Source organism: Sinocyclocheilus rhinocerous, unplaced genomic scaffold (genome assembly GCF_001515625.1).
Source record: "Sinocyclocheilus rhinocerous isolate Xijiao unplaced genomic scaffold, SAMN03320098_v1.1 scaffold756, whole genome shotgun sequence".
Taxonomy (NCBI): domain Eukaryota; kingdom Metazoa; phylum Chordata; class Actinopteri; order Cypriniformes; family Cyprinidae; genus Sinocyclocheilus; species Sinocyclocheilus rhinocerous.
The window spans coordinates 669,137-691,594 of NW_015662039.1; the positions used below are offsets into that span (position 1 = coordinate 669,137).

Genomic DNA, 22,458 nt, shown 5'->3' on the forward strand with positions numbered 1-22,458 from the left:
GCTTAGGACACGATAAAAGATTTTCCCTCCAGCTAAGTCCAGTGGTGTCTGGGAGGTCAACGGGGCGGTGGTAGTTTGCCCCGATCCAGAACAGTGAGTTCAGCGCAGCATCATTGAACTCAACCACATACTCCACAAGGGGCAGGTCCTTACGGGCTAGGGAGACGAACAAAGCGGCGAGGGGATCCATGGGGAAAACACGGGAAACAAAAACACTCTACAAAAAAAGGAAATCAAACGGAGGGAAACACGCAATTAAACTTCTTTTCAGGTCGGGTCTTCTGTCACACACTGTGTCAGGGAGAACGACGGAGACGTGGATCAGAGAAACAGTCTTTAATAAATCCAAAACAAGGGGGTAATCCACACTAGGAATGGCTGTAACACACGAACATGACGTTTGTAGACCCGACAAAGACAGACAGCACAGACTGGGAATTAAATACATGGGGTAACAAGGGTAATTACAATACACACCTGGATGACATGAACACAATCAAGCACGGGAGAAACTGGGTCACGGAGCACATGGGGAGGGAAAACACAACAAAACAGGTCCATATTGCTGACACATACAGAAGATGGGGTTCGCACAAAAAAATATTGTGTCCTGGACACCAATTTCCCATTAGGGATATAAAAACATTTCATTCATCTCTCTGCGTGTGTGAATGTTAGAGTTTGTAGTTAGTTGGGGAAACTTGTCACACATCTTAGTAGCTACAGTATAAGGAATTAAAAGTCCAATTATGCATGTGTTTTTACTAGGAGTAATTTTTATGTTGGTTTCCAAACATCTCATTCAAAAGCATAGTTTTTTTTTGTTTTTTTTTGTGAAAATACAATTTGAATTTCATCATATTTTTTTTGTTGTAGCAGTTGGATCAAAAAATTGTTGTGACTATTGTGACTCAGTAAAACCACACTGTCAAGATTTTATCTCAAGTTTTGAACTCAAAGTACAGTGCTTATGACACAGGTCAGGGCAAGTTGTCACATTTTGATATAATTATTAAATTGATACGTTTTTTTCGGTAACAATTTAGTACACTATTAACTAGTTGATTGTTATCATGCCTGTTATTAACATATTGGCTGTTTATTAGTACTTATAAAGCACATAATTCTGCATGACCATATTCTACACCCCTAATCCTACCCAATACCTAAACTTAACAACTACCTTAATAACTATTAATAAGCAGCAAATTAGGAGTATATTTAGGCAAAAGTCGTAGATAATGATTTGTTAATGGTGAGAATTGGACCTTAATATGAAGTGTCACCTTTTTTCTTATAATTTTAATTGACTAAAAACAATGGTTTGATATTTTGCAAGTTACTTATAACTTATTTATATACAGGACTGTTGAAAAGTTTAGGGTTGGTAAGCTTTTCTTAAAGGTCCCATATTGTCAAAACTGAAATTTCCTGGCTTTTTTCACGATAACTGAGGTCTAGGGGCTATTTAACTACCATATAAGTTTCAAAAATGCACACAGCCTGCATAAAGTATAGCTGTGATTTTTCACGAACCGCTGTGACTTCTGTAAGAAGTTGACGTCAGAACTACACAGTCACCACCTTCAGTAACCTAGAAAAGGTTAACTTTAACCACGAAACCAGATCGGCCGACCTGTAACGTTACACTCTCACTCAGAGGATGGACGATCTGACAGGATTGTTACTATGAGATGGATCACATCTAACATGTATAGTAAAGACAAACTCACCGTGTCTATCTAGTCATGATGAAGATGTATATACATTTCAATTTCAGCAGGCAACTATTTTTACAGCCACATTATTGTTCCAGCCACAATTAATCACAACAATATATACAATTACAAATGACTATATATAAATCGTCAGTTTGTTGTTTTACACACATGCACACAGACATAATTTCATACACGACATAGTCGTGAGATGCAAGAAACATAGACATATGGCAAGAAATATGTACACGCGCCCATAACAACAAAAGACAATACTTTATTGAACCTTTTCTGATAAGAAGTGTGCGCTGCAAACGCGAGCATTTTTGACAATCGTTTCTGTCCAGTCTGCTCGTTTTATCGCATTTAACCACAGCTGTCGTCGGTTTTTTGTCTGGCAGTGGCAGCAGATATGCGATCAAATTTCTAATTTGAGGCTGTATTACGTCGATTCTGGCACCCAACATCACAACAAGATGATATTTTAAGCTCCTTATGTAGCCGAACCTGCGCTGGTTTGAATGGGCCGCCTCCAGTTTCCCCTTTGTTTTGCTGCCTCCAGCTAGCGCTGTGACGTCGGCTGACCCTAGTTACCTGTGGTTGGCCTGGCCATGCGTCACTCAGAAAACAACAGGCCAATCAGAAGAGAGGCTCATGAATATTAATTAGACAGGCCAAAATCGACCTGTTCTCAGCAGAGCTCCTGAGAGAGGAGCTGTAAAAATATATTGAGATGGTTTTTGGTACTTATACCGCAAATATATATTCTTAAGGACATCAAAACCTAAAAGAAAACTCCAGAAAGGTGTACAATATGTGACCTTTAATGTTTTAAAAGTTTCTTCTGCTCACCAAGGCTGCATTATTTGATTAAAATACAGCAAAACAGTAATATTCTAAAATATTATTCAAATTTAAAATCACTGTATTCTATTTGATATAGTTTAAAATGTCATTTATTTCTGTAATTCAAACCTGAATTTTTAGCATCATTATTCCAGTGTTCAGTCTCACATGATTCTTCAGAAGTCATTCTAATTCTAAGATTTGCTGTTCAAAAAACATTTCTTATTATTTATCATTGTTGAAAACTGTTTTTTTTTGGGATATTTTTGTGGGAACTGTGATACTGTTTTTTTTTTTCCAGGATTAGGATTTTTTTCAAAGATTTGACCATTTTTAAGGTCTAAACACTGTGGTAAAACATGCGACATTAACCCAGGTCACCCCTAAATCTGACCACCCTGCAAAAAGCGAGCCACGAGCCATCGTCATCGTAGCCTTGAGCGAGTCACTTAACTTGCTCCAGTAATAAGTTTAAGCAGAGCTCTACGACGACATCATGTGAAATTTACGTAAATCATTTCCACCGGTTACAAATAAAGATCCCAGATTATCCTCTCTTCGGCCATCGGTCTCAATCCGAATGGCATCCTTGCGTTTTGGGAAAGCCCTACATTGCAGGAAACCTGCATGTCGAAACGCAGTCTGCGTGTTAACACTTTTGCATGCAAGCGCATGGCAGAACAGCATTTCTCCCCCATGAGAACCAATTTTACCTCTCTGTGACCTGCCGCACATACCAGGACCTAAAAAAAACTGAATTCAGAACATTCTAGAACAAAATGTGCAGGGGCAGCTTTCTTCTCCCTATCAGGGAAGGACATGGTGGCAGTTTTGACTGAAACCGCAGAAGTTTGATCTGGTTAAAGAGGACTTGTTTGAGCTTGACTTCCCTGCTGTAGACTGCAATTGGCTGCTTTGGTTGTTTGTTCGTATTCAGCGCTCTAAAAATAGATAGTTAGAGCAGGTGGCATAGATGTGGCTCCTCTGCTTGATTGCCCATCTTTTGTTGACCTGTGGTTCTTGAGGGATTTTGTTATGGTGTATGGGAGTGTTAGGGACACAAAAGCACTGAGACCTGTGAAGGAACAATGTGTGCTGGTAGTTATTGTAGTTTTTCCACACCTTGTGCTTGCGAGATCTGTTTGTCAGATGGATGTGCTCTTTGTGACATTTCACCTAAAAAGCAAAATGAGACCATTGAGGTGCTTTTCACTTTCATACAATAAGTATCCTTGTGATCCTCTTTCTGTAAGAGTTAATTGATATGTATTAACCCTAGAGTACATTCAGAGAAAAAATAGGCTCTTACTTTAGTAAACAAGGTCCTCTGTGTGATAATTACAGCCCCTATAATTACTAATCATTGTAACATTGTAGGCAAGTTGTGTTTTACACGATGATTGGATTTTTTTTTTTTTCCCCATTCACTTATATCAGCAGAGAAACTGCAATCTTGTTTCTGGGGCACTGCTCTGCAGGTAACTTGGGAAACTAGTTGCTGCGTAATTTAGTTATAAAGAGTCTTTTCTTTTCTTCTTTGTTATGCATGAATATTAATTAGATCATGTGGATGTTGCTTGGTAACCTTCCAGGAGTGTCCGACTAACTTAGTATTCATGGGCATTTGAGCAAAGTGCTCACCTTGGTAGGGAAGGTAAATTACGGTATACAGACATCTGAGAAGATATACTGAAAACAGTCCATCAATTATACAACGCCTAATAGATCATTAGTTAAAATGCATTGACATAGTAATGGATGTGTTGAAATTTCTCAGTGCCTGCTTGTGTAAAATGTTTGTTCATGCATTTGTGTAAATTGTAATTTTAAAGTCCTTATATAAAAAATATTTTGCCGTGCTCCATAAAATTTTAAGTTTAAAGGGTATGAGTGGTGCTAAACGAATATTTTAGCATAGAGCAGTCCAATGTGATATATATTATTACATTAGATAATGTATAAAATATAGGCTAAGTATAATAAATATGTATACAGTGTTTTTGTATTGCTTTAATTCATTTTATTTTTTAGATTGTTTATTTGTTAAATTTGATTTTTTAATTTAAAATAATTAAGTTATTACAATTTAAAATAACTTGTGATGTGAAAGCAGAATTTTCAGCATCATTACTCCAGTCTTCAGTGTCACATGATCCTTCAGAAATCATTCTTTAGTCCTCAAGAAACATTTTCTATTATTATTATCAATGTTAAAACAGCTGTGCTGCTTAATATTTTTGTGGAAACAATGATATATTTGTATGAATTATTTAATAAATTAAAATTTAATTTTTTTTGAAAAAGATATCTTGTAACACTTTTGATAATTTTCGCATCCTTACTGACTAAAACTATTAATTTCTTTTTAAAAAATCTTACTGAACTGTAGTGTAAATATTTGATGTGTGTGTGTATATATATATATATATATATATATATATATAGTGTATATAAACAGTGATTTGACATTCTAAATATTTGCACACAATGATAATATAAAATATATGCTTTTTAATAGATATTAATATTAAATATGTTTATTAATTATTATTTGCAAAAATCATTCATGTTACTTTGACATTTCTAACATTATAATAAAGAGTGTACGTCATGTCCTTCCTTGGTGTATTGTAATGGAATAGCTTCTTGTCCTTTGAAAAAAAAAAGAAGCATATTCTAGCAGATTTTTTTTATTTTGCATAGAGGTTGCTGTGTACGTAATGGAAAATCACTCCTCAAAATTCACTTAAAAACACAGGAAATGCACTAAATTGAGTCTTTGCCATCTCCCCCTCTCTGTGTGTCTTTCTCTGGCTCTGACTTGTTGTTCTGTGTTGTTGAGTTCTTACTATGTCAGTACTTTCCTCCAAATGAAAGGTGCTCTAGTGAAACATAATACAATAGTTAATCTCATCATTTATAGCCCTTTTGTGATTTTACAGCTCATGCTAAACTCTAAAGCTTTTAATGTTGTTTATACATTTTTCTTTTATCTTCATTTAAACAGCCTTTCATCGAAAACATGTTTTTCTACTTAATTAATTTACTTTTCTAAAAGCACCTTTTCAAATGTATTGTTGCTTTTAGGTTTCCATTCCACCTATACAAATACAGAGCTCTGGCATGAAACTCTAGATGGCGCAGTCCGATAGGTCTAGCTCAATCTGTCCTGGTGGCATCATTGTCACATGGCAGCTGATTGGTTCTCTCCTGTATCGGTAGCCAATGAGCTCGCTGCTCAATATTCAAATACCTGGCTTTTGTTTGCTGTAGCAGTTGGTAGATAAATAAATAAAAATAAATTTAAATATATTTTTGATGAATTAGTTTATTAAAAATAAGTATGGATCCGAATTGAGGAATGTTACTTTTAAACGAAGAGTATTTAATGAGGCTCTAATGAAGTGTTTTATTTGCACAGAACCAACAGCACATCTAATCTGATATTATGTGGATATTATCTTGAATCTCAGAAGACTAAAGCTTCACCTCACAGTCTCAGAAAGTCACAATGTAACTCTGGAAAAAAACAAAGAGTATGTTACTAAACATCCTGGAAAATAAAAGCAAAAGGGAGAGCAGCATTTACCATTTAAGCACTTCAAAGAGGGCAGATAAGAGCGGCCAATGTAGCAAAGTCACAGAATCTAAATCAACAAAGGAAGCTCTGAATTAAGCTCTCTTTCTTGGGAAAGAGAGGAAGGGGCGACGTGACGGTTGTGTTGGAAGGTGTGTAGACTACTGTAGGACTTAGACAGGAATGGATAGAGGGGGAAAAGAGAGACAGAAATAAGAGACAGATGGAGAGATGGACAATTCTGGAACATCTTGTGATGTAGAAGCGCATGTTGGTATAGAGGACAATACAGATCAGCCGTTCACGTCTCATGAACTTTCCACCTCTTTCTTTCTGTGAACCTACACTGAAGGTCAAACACACCTACGCTTTCTATGTTTGACTTTTTCACATTTTAATAATAACTAATGACTCAAGTGGAAATATGAATATGATGTAGTTCATCTTTAAAACTAATTTATTTAGGCTTCATTTTGGCTTCTCAATCAAGAAGTGGATCATAAATTTGGGAAGCAGGCCTCTCATCTTTCCAGCATTCATTACAAGCATTTTTCCACACTTCTGCATGTAAAGAGTGATTGAAGACTCTCGGTGGGGAAAGACAGAGAGGAATGAAGCCCCTCACGCCAACTTTCAGACCAACGGGAATGTGCCGAGCACCAGGGTGCCTTTCTCAAAAGGAACAGTTGCGTAAGGGATCCGACGCTCCCCTCCCTTTTCAATGAGGATGGTTTTATGAAAACACCTTTGACTGAATGACATCCTGTGAAGTGATGTTGACATTCTTGTTGCAATCAACCATCAAACCCCAATCCGACTGGTTTCATCCAACTCCTTGTTGTCTTTCATCAGGGGCACTTTTATCATCTCGCACTCTCCTTTTCTTTATTCTTTCGCTCTCTCTCTCTCTCTCTCTCTATACGTTCTTCTTGTGCTGGTTAAATTCACTGCGCGGGTACAGTGAATTTATGTCTTATGTATCCTAGTACGGATGCTCAAATACTGCTGCACTGATACCAAGTCTAGCCTGACATACACTACTTACACTGGATTTTTTTTTTCATTATGACTACTAAAACTTGCAGCTTTACTTAATTACTACTATATGTATGTAATTAATACTATGGGCAATTTATATTTTACTTAAAGGGATAGTTCACCCAAAAATGAAAATTTGATGTTTATCTGCATGCTACACGTAGGTTAATATTGCTGTTTTTTACATTTACTTGAATTTTCTTTACAGGGATTTAAAGCTAGACAACATTCTGCTGGACGCAGAGGGTCACTGTAAGCTGGCAGACTTTGGCATGTGTAAGGAGGGAATCCTGGATGGCATCACAACCACAACATTCTGTGGCACACCAGATTACATTGCCCCGGAGGTACAGTATTTCACACTCTCACACACACAAATGCACAGTCATAGTCTCTTTTCTACTGTTTGGTTCTCATTAAAGCTATGAAACATTATTTTATTTGGTCACACTTCATTTTAAAGTCCAAATCTCACTATTAACTATGACTTTTGCCTCAATAAATTCCTAATTACTGCGTATTAATAGTTAGTAGGGCAGTTGTTAGGTTTAGGTATGGGGTGGATTAAGGGATCTAAAATATGGTCATGCAGAACAAGGCATTAATATGTGCTTTATAAGTACTAATAACAGCCATAATAATAATAATAATATGCGTACTAATAAACAACTAGTTAATAGTGAGAATTGGTCCCTACAGTGTAACCTTTTATTTTTATATTTTTGTTAATTTACTGATTCATTTATTCTTGAAAAAGTCAGATATTTACTCCATTATTGAGCAATCACTAGCTTTCATATCGTGGTCCTGATTCAAGCACTCAACATTTCGGAGTTGTTTGCAAACTTATTCTTACGTAATTGATGTATTTGAATTAATGTTGCAATTTACTTTAGAATGGTTTTACAGACAGTCGTTACAAATAGAGATGTTTGTTTCATGAATGTGGCCCAATGAAATAGTTTTCATTTTTCAGTGTTTTCCCATTTTAGTTTTTCATTATCTTCAGAGCTATCTTTTGTTTAAAGTAATAACCATATGTGGCTGCAGAATTTCACTGAAAATTCAGCTAGTTTCCAACGAAATGCCCATTATTCATAAAGTTTACCATTTCCCCCATCTCTGCATATCTTGCATTTCTTATGAAAAATCTGACATATAAAATAATAGCCTGAAAAATCTTTAAAATGGCATAGTTTATTGATCCTTCAGAAAAAAAAAAAGTTTGCTTATGTTTCCTCCTTTTGTGTGTGTGTGTGTCATATTTGATACAACATGCTTTAATGGCTCATATAGACATGCTTTAAGAGAATATGGAGCTCATACATCATGGACACCTGAGTTTTATTCAAAGGCCCAAACTGAGCAAACATTAAGATGAAAAAAGATGAAAAGCTTGTAATGTAAATCAATAAGATCTTTATTAGAGTATAGCAGATTGCTTACATAAAATTAATGTCATCACTCTATATCTTATATATAGAGTATAGAAGACCTCAGATGATGCAAACCCTGGAACAACATACAAAACTACAATATTTTGCTATAAGTTTAATCACAACATTTAATCATTGCAGTTAATAGTGTTCACTGTCTGTTTGATTACATGCAATTTGTAACTAACTGCATGATTTTTACTGTACATTTCTGTCATAGTCACCACTAATAACCTACTCCTAAATATAATGTGGAAACTTAAAATTTTTTGTAAAGCTGCTTTGCAACGATTTGTATTGTGAAAAGCGCTATACAAATTAATTTGAATTTAATTTAATCTTGCAATAATAAGTTTAAGTACGATATTTAAGTGCTTAGTTTTATATGACTCTGTATTGTTTTTATTGCGGAGGCATGCTGATTGAGATGAGCAAATAAATGTTCCTCAAAAGACTGATGTATCATATTTGATGCTTACATTTTAACATGATTTTTTTATATAAAAAAAAGGTGTTCAATAATTGTTCATCTTGAAATAGTACTAACAATATAAAAGTTATTCCAACATTTACTTTATAGAAATCAGTAAAGATTTCACAGCAAAAAGACACACGATCCACAACCTGAAGGTTATACTTTTAGAATTATACTAAAAAGCCTTTTACTTGCCAAAAGCATAAGGTATCAATCAGACATGTAGAAGATTCAGCAGTTTTGATCATGTTAATAATTTAGAGGACTTAGAAGTTTTGCATATCAAATATGATACAGTAGGCTTTATAGAGTCAAATATAACAGCTGATTTGATCATAATTTCAACTCCCAATATACCATCATCTCCATTTAACACGTTATACCATGTGTTAATTAATTCTGCACATATCTGAAGGATTTCCTCCCAAAACCAGCACAGGATATTCCAGAAGTGCTTTCATCTGAGTCTGAGCTGGACATGATCATGTATATTCAATTATTCTGTTTCAAACTTTAGATTTATGGAGATTTGTGGTTTGCAGATCCTGCAGGAGCTTGAGTACGGCCCGTCAGTGGACTGGTGGGCTCTAGGTGTGCTGATGTACGAGATGATGGCTGGTCAGCCTCCTTTTGAAGCAGATAATGAGGACGACCTTTTTGAGTCTATTCTCCATGATGACGTCCTATATCCCGTGTGGCTCAGCAAAGAGGCCGTCAGCATTCTTAAAGCGGTACGTGTCCGGATTTACTCATGGATCACTCTGGGGATTCCCTAAAGATACAGTTTGCCTGCTGATTATTACTAAAGACATAGGTACCACCTCTTAACCTTTCCTCTTACTACTGTCTGCGTGCTCTCACACTCTTCTTGAAAGAATAGTTAAGTAACAGAAGAGCAAAAGAAGGCGAAAGCTCAGAAAAACGACACTCCTTGTGGGAAAAGAACAGATTGTTTGTGTTCCCTGCTGGAGTTTTGGGTTGTGTAATCTCAGAGGTCTCGTTTCAGGATATACAGCCCACCATTGCATGGGTTCCTCCTCTTTTAACTGTTCAAACTGGTTAAGTGCATATGACAAAGTGCTGAGGAACATTCTATTGCTCAGAAGCAGATTTTTTTAGGTCATGTTTCATTTATATATCTGCTTTGTCTCCAGTGCTTCCAGTGAAAAATCAAAAGTAGACACAAACTGTTGACAGATAGTAAAAGTATAGAGCTATAAAATTAATGAGAATAGTACAGCTCGGATCATTCAGTCTTTCAAATATTTGATGATCTTTTCTGAAACTCTACAGAAGGCATATATTATTATGTCATTAAAATGTCATAATGAACTCACCCATATGCTTTTATTTCTTCTGTGGAACAAAAAATGAGATATTTTATATTTTCTTGCAGCTCTTTTGTTTTCCATACAAAATTTAAATAAATAAATGAAAAATAAATTACTAATATTTTTTAATTAAATAATAAAATAAATAAATAAATAAGACCATACAACTTGTGTGCTATATTCTGGTTCATTTTAACCATTTATTTATTTTTATTTTTATTTTTTTCTCAATTACACTCTTAAAAATAAAGGTGCTTAAAATGTTATTCACAGCAATGCCATAGAAAAACCATGTTTGGTTCCACAAAGAACCATTCAAACAAAAGTTATTTAAAGAACCATCTCTTTCTTACCTTTTTATAATCTGAAGAATCGTCTTTCACCACAAAAAAACCTTTTGTGAAACAGAAAGGTTCTTCAGCTGTTAAAGGTTCTTTATGGAACCATTCAGACAAAAAGGTTCTTCTATGGCATGATGAAGCACCTTTATTTTTAAGAGTGTAACTGGTTCATATCAGTCGGAACAATTTGTGAGTGTGTGTGTGTGTGTATACAGTGTTTTTTGTGGGTCGCCTTTTTCCTTCACATGTCCAAGATTAACTTTGGCTGTCCTTTGCCCATTTGCAAAGCTTTGTGGGAAAGGCAGGCTGTTTGTCTTGGACAGCATCGTGTCACACTGCGATCTGTCTCACTGGCACTGTGGTCACATGACCTGTGGTCATCTCAGGTCATCCTTCCACAGGATGCAATCTTATATCATGCATACATCATCACTAACCATCTTAACTCAACATAACGCATATAGACATCCTCTGGTTAACAAGCCATCAGGATTATGCTTCTCTAATCTTTTCTTCTTTCTTCACTCCATTGTTTAGTTCATGACGAAGAGCCCCAGATGAAGCACCTTTATTTTTAAGAGTGTAACTGGTTCATATCAGTCGGAACAATTCAACCTATTCAAGTCCATTTTCAACCAAACCTTTCTGATTCCTCTTACCAAAAGTCTCAGTTTCTTCTCCGTTTCATCTTGTTGTCGAAGAGAAACAATTGAGATATTAAAGCAATTCCAATGAGAAGTATCTTCTCAGTCAATGCTCATATTTATTTGTCTGGCTTGTTTGACTAGTTTCTCTGTGTGTATTTGTATGCATGACTGCTTGTGCTCTTTAGCATTTTTCATGTTTGTTTAAGGGTTTTACACTCATAGAAATTCAATTTTTTTTGTTCATATGTGACTCATTTTGTTCAGATGTTTTTGTTTTGTTTTATTAACTGAGTGAACAGCACAAACCACATGGAATCTGACTTCCATATGTGGTCCTAAATCAGATACAGGTGCAATGCGACCTTAGTCTGAACAGTCATATTGGAACTCATGTGACTTCTACGTCACTTTTGATCGCCATTCATCTCAACATTGATGGAAGTCACTCCAAAGATTTTACATAAAGATAGTTTGGTTCTTTGATCACTCGGTCAATAGCTGCACAATCATACAGTAAGTATTATGATGACAGCTCTATACTGATATTGAGCAGCACTAAGGCTTGCAGTGTGCCATAGTGTCAGTTTATGTGTGTGTGTGTGTGTGTGTGTGTGTGTGTGTGTGTATACAGTGTTTTTTGTGGGTCGCCTTTTTCCTTCACATGTCCAAGATTAACTTTGGCTGTCCTTTGCCCATTTGCAAAGCTTTGTGGGAAAGGCAGGCTGTTTGTCTTGGACAGCATCGTGTCACACTGCGATCTGTCTCACTGGCACTGTGGTCACATGACCTGTGGTCATCTCAGGTCATCCTTCCACAGGATGCAATCTTATATCATGCATACATCATCACTAACCATCTTAACTCAACATAACGCATATAGACATCCTCTGGTTAACAAGCCATCAGGATTATGCTTCTCTAATCTTTTCTTCTTTCTTCACTCCATTGTTTAGTTCATGACGAAGAGCCCCAGTAAGCGGTTGGGTTGCGTAGTATCCCAAGGCCTAGAGGAAGCTATTAAAGTGCATCCGTTCTTCAAAGAGATTGATTGGGTTCTTCTGGAACAGAGGAAGATCAAGCCGCCTTTCAAACCACGTATTGTGAGTATTATAATGTGTGGGATACTGTGGATAGTCACTCTGTTACAAAACCTAGTGCGCTGCCTGTGTAGACAGCATTTAAAGTAAACATCCTATTCATTTTCTCCATGGGGAATTGGTTTTGAATGATAGTGTACAAAGCTTTGAAGACAGACATTTCTTTTAATAACCATGTTCAACTGTGAAATTCCTGGTGAAAAACTACATTACCCATGATTCTTGAGAGAAATCTCCACCAATCAGAGAATTATGGAAAAGAACGCTTTAGCATTCACCCACCCACTCCCATTAAGCATGGCAAATGATGTAGAGTTTACCTATGTTTATAAACTGCTAAAAAATGTGAATGAATAAAATGCATATTTTGCAATAAACTTAAAATATATTGTTTATAACACCTATACATTTTTGCATTTCTTCATAGTCTTTAATTCATTTCATTTGCAATGGTTCATGGGATTGTAGTACTTTCCCTTATTAGAGCCGTTAAGTACACAGTCTTGTACCTTTGTCTTTTTGTCCAATTTTTAAATACGTTTAGCTTCAAATCAAAGGTTTTTAATGTTGTAATTCACCTGGTTGGTTTGGTTCATTGTTTATAACTTCGAACAAAAATGTGATCAAATTGAACAAAAAAAAAAATCCCTATAGGAAAAACTATATAAACTCTATAAACAGTTACTGTATGTCTAGTAGGATTTTGGACCAATAAGATTTCACTGTGGGCGGGACCTAATGAGTGAGATGCCAGAGAGATACAAACTAAACAACCAATAAAATGTCGTTTCCTATCTTATGTTCCACTTATAGACTAATAAAATTCAGATTTTCTTTTTTTGAAGAAATAGGACATACCGTTTGACACTTTATCATGTTGTGTCTGGTTACAACACAGTTTAAACTCTGTATATTGACTGTCTCAGACCAGACATAAACACTGGTCTTTCCAAATGCAGTTATCAAGAACATTACAGTGCTTCAGCCCTCATGTTTCTTAGAAGTGTTTGTGTCACACTTCTGTTTTTGGTAATGTGAACAGAGGGATATCTGAGATGCTCTTGGACTCTCAGCACACATCAGACGCTGTACTTTGATACAGAGATGCATGCTGGCTGCTGTAAGTGTGTGTGGAATGCCTCTCAGATAGTGTGAGAAGTGGCCTGCCTGTTCGCCCCATTCTCACGCCTGCTCACGAGGCTGATGAGAGCCCTTAGAGGGTGAGAGGTTGGGAGAGTTTAAAACATGCACCAATATGAGGCAGATAAAACAGATATACAGGTGCATCTCAATAAATTAGAATGTCGTGGAAAAGTTCATTTATTTCAGTAATTCAACTCAAATTGTGAAACTCGTGTATTAAATAAATTCAATGCACACAGACTGAAGTAGTTTAAGTCTTTATATATATATATAAATGCTCAAAATTCAACTCTGAAAGAACTTTTACTTTACTGAGTATGTCTAGCATTCTATTACAAACTTCAACAAGACTTAAGACTCTTCAGATCAAACAATAAATGAGAGCAATGGTCTTTATGCGTGTTTTAATACACAAAAATGTTATATAGCAATGGAATGGTTAAAGATATCCATCTAGTGCATGTTCGCATAGAAAAAAAACAAAAAAAACAGCATAGGCGGACACAAAACACTCTCTGTGTGAATGGCCACTTATTCACATGACACAGCAGTAGCTGAATTTTCTCATTTATCTCTCAGAAAGAAGCCTTTTGTTTCAATTGTTAGTAGGTGAATATCCACTTCATCCAGCGCTGTTTGTTCTCTGTTTCCTTAAAAATCTTGATACTCTCTATTTTACTGACTGACAGTCTGCTTCAGATGTTTTTTGAAAGCCTGTTTTACTGAAAAGAAAGAACCGACTCAAAAGTATGATTAATTCACAAATGATTGGCATGGCTTGTTCAGTCGACAGAAATAAGGGACACACATAAAAACTGCTAAAATATTTGCTGGAAAAGCATTTCTTAGGTTATTCAGAGCGTTTATGGAATGCACCGTGTTTGGATGTATATGTGTTTTTGTGATTTCTTGTTCTGAAATTGCTCATTTAGCACACTTTCCTCTTCTCCATCCACAGAAAACCAAAAGGGACGTCAACAATTTTGACCAGGACTTCACCCGCGAGGAGCCGGTGCTCACCCCGGTGGAAGACGCCATTATCAAGCAGATCAACCAGGATGAGTTCAAGGGCTTCTCTTACTTCAGCGAAGAGACCCTGTCCTAATACTAAAACCTCCATCTCCTGCGCTGTGAACACTGTAAACGCCCATGAGCTGATCGTAGACCATCATTTACCAAGAATTTGATGCTTTAATTTAAAAATAGAAAGTTAGGCATTATAATCTTTCCTGCTGAACCCCATAAAAACATACGGTAACACTTTCTATGAAGCCCGTATTTATAATACATTATAAGGGTATTCTTAAGGCATTATAATGAATGCATAATGCATTATAAGAATACCCTTATAATGTATTATAAATACGGGCTTCATATGCGTGCACAGATACTCACAGATTTGCACCATCTTTATTTAATGTATGTAAAACACTTAAAGGAGATCATGTGACATCAGTAAAGCAGCTGGATAGAGCTCTTTAGAAGGCCATTTCATGTTTCATTTCTTCTCCTATCATGAAGTGCATCAGTGGTACATCTGGAGTCAACCCATTTGCACTAGTACCGTTTTGAAATGCAAAAACCAAATGTAAAGAACAAGTGATTGTATTGCAGATGTGATGCATATGAACGTGTGAACTGGGAGTTTTAAGCACTCAGCATTGGGATCTGATCACATGATGGTCTGATAGCCAGAGACAGTGATTGGACGGTACTGGGAAGGACTTTCATGAGACCATCGCGCCGTTTCCATTCGAAACAGCAGTGTTGACATATACGCAAGTCACCAAAACAAGTGTTGTGTGTGTGTGCATATATGCTGGAGGGTAAGGTTACACAAGTACCCTCTTTAGTGTTTCGTTGTGTGTGTGGTTTTTTCATTATATTACTGGATTGTTTTGTTGCTAGGATGTGGAAATTACATACAGCACAACAAGACCTATCATTATGAACGGGTCAGGACAGTAGCCAATCACTTCTCTACAGTCTACAGTACATACAAGTCCTGATTACCCTCATCATTAGCCTGTGAACTTTGAAAATAGACTAATCATCTACTGCATGGTTATGCCTATGATATTCTTGTGTATTATTAGACTATGAGAAACTGTTATGTGCAATATTCTCTCTCTGTGTATGTGTGTGTGTGTGTGTGTGTGTGTGTTTAGCGATGTTTTCCCTCTCTCCATCTCACCTTCAATGTCTCTGATTTCCACTGTCTGTTTTGGTTGGTAATCGTTTGGTTGTCAGGTCATGCCATATCCAGCACAGGTCCTTTATTTCAGCTGCTACAGCCTCTGTTTTTCATATACTCTAGTTAGACAAAACACAAAATATTACGCTTCTGTGGCAAAAAAGTTAAATACATAGAAATGATCTTCCATTCTATATACTGTATAGCACAATTGAAATACCATAGTATTTCTTCTAATATGTAATCTGTAAAGCTTGTGATGCAAGCAAGACGTTTATCAAGAAAATCCAATCAGGTCATTACATTATGAACATAAGAAATAATGAACGCATTTGTAGTAAATTCAACATTTTGCCAACACCAGGTTTAAAAGTCAACATGAAATTGTTGCCAGATATATCTGTATAAAAAAAAAGCCTTTGAAGCAACTTTATATTTCTTCTGATGTCACCCTTTGCATCCAAACACCTTTATTTTGCTGTGAACACTCACTTTTCACAATTCAATCAATTCATGTTGCATAATATTTATTTTCCGTTTTATATTTTTTCTTATATGTCAGATCTCCAAAGTGAAAGTGGGTTGTGAACAGCGTCTCATGTTGACTTTGAGACCTTCACTCATTTCATGTCCATTTTACAGATCTGTTGCTTCATTTTGAGTTTTGGCATCATTTACCTTTCATTTGTTTGGTCGTTTTTCTCAAAGCATGTCTGGCCTTATTTGTGCCCTTCTGAGCTGGCATCTATTAGCTTGGATGGAGTCCACTAACAGGAAACTCTCACAGCTACACCTGCCAGACACCTGTGCCCTAATGCCAAATTTGCAAAGCTATTTTGGACTTCATGAGTAACTCTTTTGTATTGTTTTTGAAATGACTCTACATAGGAAACACATTGACATGTTCAAGCAAAAGATGGAAGCACCTCTTTGGTTAAACGTGAATCTGTGTCTCACAAAGGAATACATATTTGTACATACAGAGGTACAGTGCATATTAATATAAGTTATATAAGTGTTTTATGTCACTGTAAGTATCATAAATGTGTATGTATTTCTTTTTTTGTTATCATGCAGCTTCATATGTACAGTATGTCATAAGACATTTTTTTATTATTTCTTTGCCATTAGTCACTGTCATGTCATTATTTGCATTTTACTGTGTGCCAAATGTACTGTTCTCAAAGGATGTGAATATGTGCATTGTTTGGTTTGTAACCTATTAAATAAGATGTCAGAAATGAACCAAACTGTTTGAAGTCCAAATTAATCTCCAAATGCACAGTACTGTAGCCGAGACAAAGTGTTTCAAGAATCTAAGTGCGTACTCTGTATTTGTACCGAATGCTGGAGAAGACAGGGGTGGTTGATTGTCATAGGCTATGAATAAATGAACTGTATAGAGGAAATAATGAGCAAAGCAAATAGTTAAGCATGAGAGAAATTAGAGGGTGAACTTTGGTTAAAAATAAGGGTCATCATGACCAAAACAAAGAGTGAAGGATTAGTCCTGTCACATGTGACCTTCTATTCTAGATGGAGGCTATAGATGTCCAAGGACATGAGGAAATGCATATGCTTGTCATTTTGGGAATGCTCAGATCTTTCTGTAAACTGAATAATCTGAGTGTAATAGTTCACTGAAGTGAAAGTTACGTTGTGCTGTATTTTCAGAATAAATGAATGATTGAGGATACTACAAACAGTTGTCTAAGACATGAATATATAGTTTTTATTAACATTTATGATATAAAACTTATTTTACTTATAAGACGTTTTCTAAAATAGTGACGCTGTTACAATAAGGATCAAAATAGCTTACAGAAAAACACTATAAAACAATTTTGCTTCTCAGGAAAGCCATACATTGTCCTAATTAACTAATGTACCAATGATTCTTAAATTATTAGGCTAGCCGTGTCCTTCATCCCTGAATGTCTTTTTCAATAGCCTTTAGCTCACTTGTCCACTCAGTCCTGCTCCAGATAGACATGCCATCTTGCAGAGTTACAATCATGTTGCTGCTATTTTCAACTAAACTACGATACTTAACTGATTAAAATGAGTTTGGTTAAAGTTTGATGCTGGCTCTTGGAGAAGGTAGAGCTGCAGGTCAGGAGCGGATCCTGTCAGCGCAGACGGTGGGCGGTTCCCAACGGTGGCTCCAGCCAATCAGAGAGCAGGGATTGATTGCTCAGCTGTCAAGCGTCCTTCAGTGCGGCAACTTCGCTGACCACAAAACAAGCGAGAAATTCCCTCACCGCGCGTGGATTTTACAAAAGCGGGAGACTGTACGATCCTTGGCAGTGTTCTGAGACTGTACAGTCACTTTTGCCCTGCTGGTGGACTTTACAGCATTTTCACGGTCAGTTTTGCGTCCTTTTCTGTGATTTAACGCGAGCGTCTGCGGGGGTTTGGAGCGCGTCCCGTTTGCGCAGAGATCGCACTGCTGTTGAACTGCGGGAATTACGAGGGGACAGAGAGATGACAGCGGAGAAAGAGAAGAAGAGGTGAGTTCAGCGTGCTGTGAGTAATGTTTTCTTTTGTAAACAGCGCAGTTCGGGTTTTTGTGGAGCTGCAGCAACAAGTGGATCTCTATGAAGCTCAAACGCGCTGCTGCAGCTCACAGCCAGAGACACTTCGCTGCGCACACCGACAAGAAAGAAAGAAAGAAAGAAAAGTGTCCTATATTCTTTGTCATGTTAGTCTGAGAATGTTGCTTCTTGTTAATGTTATAAAGGCTACTTTAAATTCGAAAATAATGAACGAATCAACTAATATAGGCTATGAGTTACTTCAAGAAGACTAGCCTATTACATATTCCCTTACCGAATATTGAAAGTATTCGAAGTAATAATAATTTGTAGGAATGTGAGAGAACGTCATAAAACTTTCTTTGAATTATTTATATTTTATTATATTTATTCGTGGATCTTTTTTTTTTTTAATTTCAGAGATAAATAGTATAGTCCTGTGCTGAAATCAGCTGAAAGCATTTACATGTGGCATGATTTTAAAATGCAATAGCCTACAATTCTGTTGATATTCTCCATTTTATTATAAATGTTATTAAACCTTTTATAATACTATTATTATTATTATTAATTATTATTGTTGTTGTTGTTGATTATTATCATTATTTATTCATTCCTAGTTTTCAGTGAATTGTCTTTATCAGTAATTAAACTGAAACTGCAGTTTATGACTTTTTGGCACCACTTTAAATTTTGAGGTAGCAATATTTAAGGTAGCACCACATGTCATTTAAGGTAGCAATTAAACTTATTTTAAAAGTTTATATATAGTGGGTTAAAGTTTATTACAGTGAGCAGGATTTAAGCACTACTTATCAGGCAGCATGTTAATAGGCTATAAAATGAGCTGTATATAGTCTGGAAAACTGGTAACTTGGAGACGTCATGTAGCTATATCTGTGAAGATTAAAGATCATCAGAATGCTAATGAGAGAATAATAGAGAATGTGTTTGTGTGCGTGTGTGACGGCTCTGAGAGCGCCTTGAAGTCTGCCTCATCCTCGTGACAATTCTTCCCTAACAAGCTTTCTGCCCCTTATCTGGTGAATCTCAGAGTGGCAGAACATAACCAAACATTGCTACTAAACTCAAATGAAGAGAATGTATCTCTACATTAGCGTTGCTGATTCAGAAAGAGTGCAAAACCTTTAACTTCAAGGCACAAGACTGTGATCTTGCCTGTCACTGACCACAGACTGTGAGACACAAGATAAAACGCAAGGGGCCGAGAAGAGATGTGTTTACCTGAATATAGGTGTGTGTGTGTGTGTTTTTATTTGTTTGTGTCTGTCTATACTGAACCCATATGTTTTGGTGGTTTACTGTTGGTAGGAGAGAGATTACATCAACCCCGACATGTTTTATATATATTTTGGCATGTTTGTATTTATGCGTGTTGTGTAAGATAGCCAGAGTCCCCTTTCTTGGCCCCATTTGTATATCATGAGCTTCAGTAGATTATAATGATCCACCGAAATGAATTTTTACAAAAACTGTTTTCATTAAAAACATTCATTTTTCAAAGTTTTCACAAAACAGAAAATAGCATATAAAATAGTAATTATTCTAAATTATTTAATAATCAGAACTCTAATAAAAACACTGTCACAGTATGCTGTGCAGTCAAAGAAGTGCCAAATAAACATCACCATTTCAGTCAACGATTTTGGCTCTTTAAAACGGTCTCTCAACCAGATTCATTCGCAATCATTACATTGCTGAAAAGTTGGTGCATCACGAATATGTTTTATCAGAAGTGCAATTGTTTGTAACTATAAGGCACAACAGAATTAAGCAAGCCTCTAATGAAGTAGTCATCAATGTTTTGACTGAGCGTTAAGTATTTGTGTGCTTGTCAGTAGGACCGAATTGATTGCTGTAGCGTTATAATTCATGCAGGGTGGCTTTTTGATGGTCATTCTGGCCATTTTTTGCTCATCATTTGTTGTAGTTCTCCATTACGTCACCCTGAATCACCAGGCTTTGTCTCCCTGGTTCATTCTGTGCCGGAGTTAGAAAACGGTGCAGTGGCTCATTTACGAAGAGAAAGGCTGTGTTTTGTGATGGGCTCTGTTAACTCCCTCAGGCTGAGAGCTGGCCATTAGCCTGATCTAACTTGTGTTTCAGAGCAATGTTCTGTGCTCTGCTTCAACATAACTGCTTATCTAGTTACCTAACCTGAGATTGGCGTCTAAGGGCCGGATTTACTAAACCGGGCCAATTAGCATGAGACCACAATCCTATAAAAGCCACAAAAATAACTTTTGCATGCCTTTTCATTGCTAATTTTTAACACCAAAAGAGGGACTTCCTGGCACAAGCTGTTAATAAATCTGTCTCTAAAACTCTTCATTCAGAGAAGAAAGTATTGCTGACCTTGTATTGACAACTCAGTGTTGCAAAAACAGTCATTTCCAAACCAGGCTCATTGGAAAAAAGTGCCTGTGATGACATTTCTGCAAAATGATGTTGCTTCTGCGTTTGAAAACATTGTACCACCTACACTAAAATCTACCCCTAAACTTGCTAGTGTGAGCAAAAGCAAATGTAAAATAAAATAAAAATAAATAAACTTATTTGCTGAAGCAACTGTCATTTTAGCTTGCTTCTACAAGTCTTTGAGCCCTTTTATCGTGTCTTGTGTTTCACGGCACTTGTACACGAGCACAAGTGCAGTGCTGTACCAGGTGCGCTATCAAGCAAGTTTACTATGTTAGAAAAGCCATATGGATCTGATTATGTGATGCAAACATCAAAATGTATTTGTTTACAAATCATGCACTGTGGTAAATGTGTTTTAAGGTTATAACTTCATATTGCGCAAGGAGCTGAGTCTTTATTATCTTATCTATATTATGTCCCTGTATTTGTATGAAAGGCAATAAAAGTTGGTGGTGTTTTACTGCCACTAGTGCTCATTTCAGCTGGAAACTGCAGTGAATTGTATGTATTGGTATGATTTTGGAGTTTTTCTGAAGTGTAGATAAAGGCATGTTTTTCCAAGAGCCTCAAAGGTTGGTCATGTTTCATCACTTACAGTAGCTTCAGGGGTCTCAGTATTTTGCAAGAATTTTGGCTTGTTCTGTGTGTGAACATTCAGAATGAATTCAGACCATCTTAGAAATTTGTTGTTTATAACATCCTTTGTGAATGCAACATGCTTGCAATTTTCATAATGCCAAATTTATTTAGCCGTTATTATTATACTAAACAAATGACTCACAAATACACACTTGACACTCTTCCTGCTGTCACCATATACATCAACTTAAGTCATACGACATTCAAAAATTTGGGATTGTTTTTTTTTTAATAATTGGTAGATTTTTGAACAATCAAAATTTTTTTTTTTTTTACTATCAGAATGTTTTGTTAAAAGTATATGTAGATAACTACTGCTTTTTTGTATCATTATATAGATTTTACAGCATTTTATTCATGTTCTTTTCTGAGTGCATTTGCCATGATTGTAGCCAACAATATTTACAATACTGCAATGATGGTTCCTCTGAAGAATCAACACTTAAGCCCTTTCAAGAGCATTTATATTGACATATTTATCAGATATCATCAAAAGGCTGCAAGGTTTACTGCATGCTTTCTATCTTTTCCTCTTTGTGTCATTTGTAGGTATCAGCGATGGGCATTTGAGTAGGACTGATGTGGGCATTTAAGACCTTTGTTTTCACAGGAGAATCCCAATATATGAGACTATGGTGGAGAAATTCAAAGAGCCTCCCATGCAGCTGTAGGACTTGTCTAAACAGAAATGTGCAGTTTATTGTGACAGGATGTGTTTAAACAGTCTCTTATGCTGAACAAGGCTGCATTTATTTGATCAAAAAAAACAGTAAAAACTATACTGTGAAATATTATTGCTACCTAAAAAATTTAATATTTTTGTGGAAACATGATGCATTTTTGTTAGAAGGTTCATAAGAACAGAATTAATTTGAAATTTTGTTGTTGTTTCGTAACAATTTATGCATAAAGTTTTTAATGGATTTTTAATTTTTATGCATCCATGTGAATTAAAGTATTCCTTAAAAACTGTAAATTAATTGACTGAGTAAAAAAAGTG

At 36.1% G+C, this 22,458-nt stretch overlaps 2 protein-coding genes across 3 annotated transcripts in view; both read left to right on the forward strand.

Annotated features, from left to right (window-relative positions):
* LOC107727364 (protein kinase C epsilon type-like) overlaps nucleotides 1-14,896 on the forward strand; it is a 108,423-nt gene extending 93,527 nt beyond the window's left edge. Inside the window, exons 12-15 of the mRNA XM_016537208.1 lie at nucleotides 7,388-7,526; nucleotides 9,633-9,821; nucleotides 12,363-12,509; nucleotides 14,608-14,896. Of these exons, the coding sequence (XP_016392694.1) occupies nucleotides 7,388-7,526; nucleotides 9,633-9,821; nucleotides 12,363-12,509; nucleotides 14,608-14,754 (622 nt within the window). The 3' untranslated portion in view covers nucleotides 14,755-14,896. The remainder of the gene's footprint in view (nucleotides 1-7,387; nucleotides 7,527-9,632; nucleotides 9,822-12,362; nucleotides 12,510-14,607) is intronic.
* A 3,157-nt stretch (nucleotides 14,897-18,053) lies between these two features.
* LOC107727363 (endothelial PAS domain-containing protein 1-like) overlaps nucleotides 18,054-22,458 on the forward strand; it is a 36,258-nt gene continuing 31,853 nt past the window's right edge. Inside the window, exon 1 of one of the 2 annotated variants that reach the window (XM_016537206.1) lies at nucleotides 18,054-18,353. In XM_016537206.1, coding sequence (XP_016392692.1) covers nucleotides 18,328-18,353 — 26 coding nt within the window. In that variant the 5' untranslated portion in view covers nucleotides 18,054-18,327. The remainder of the gene's footprint in view (nucleotides 18,354-22,458) is intronic. The other variant, XM_016537207.1, reaches the window with a different exon arrangement.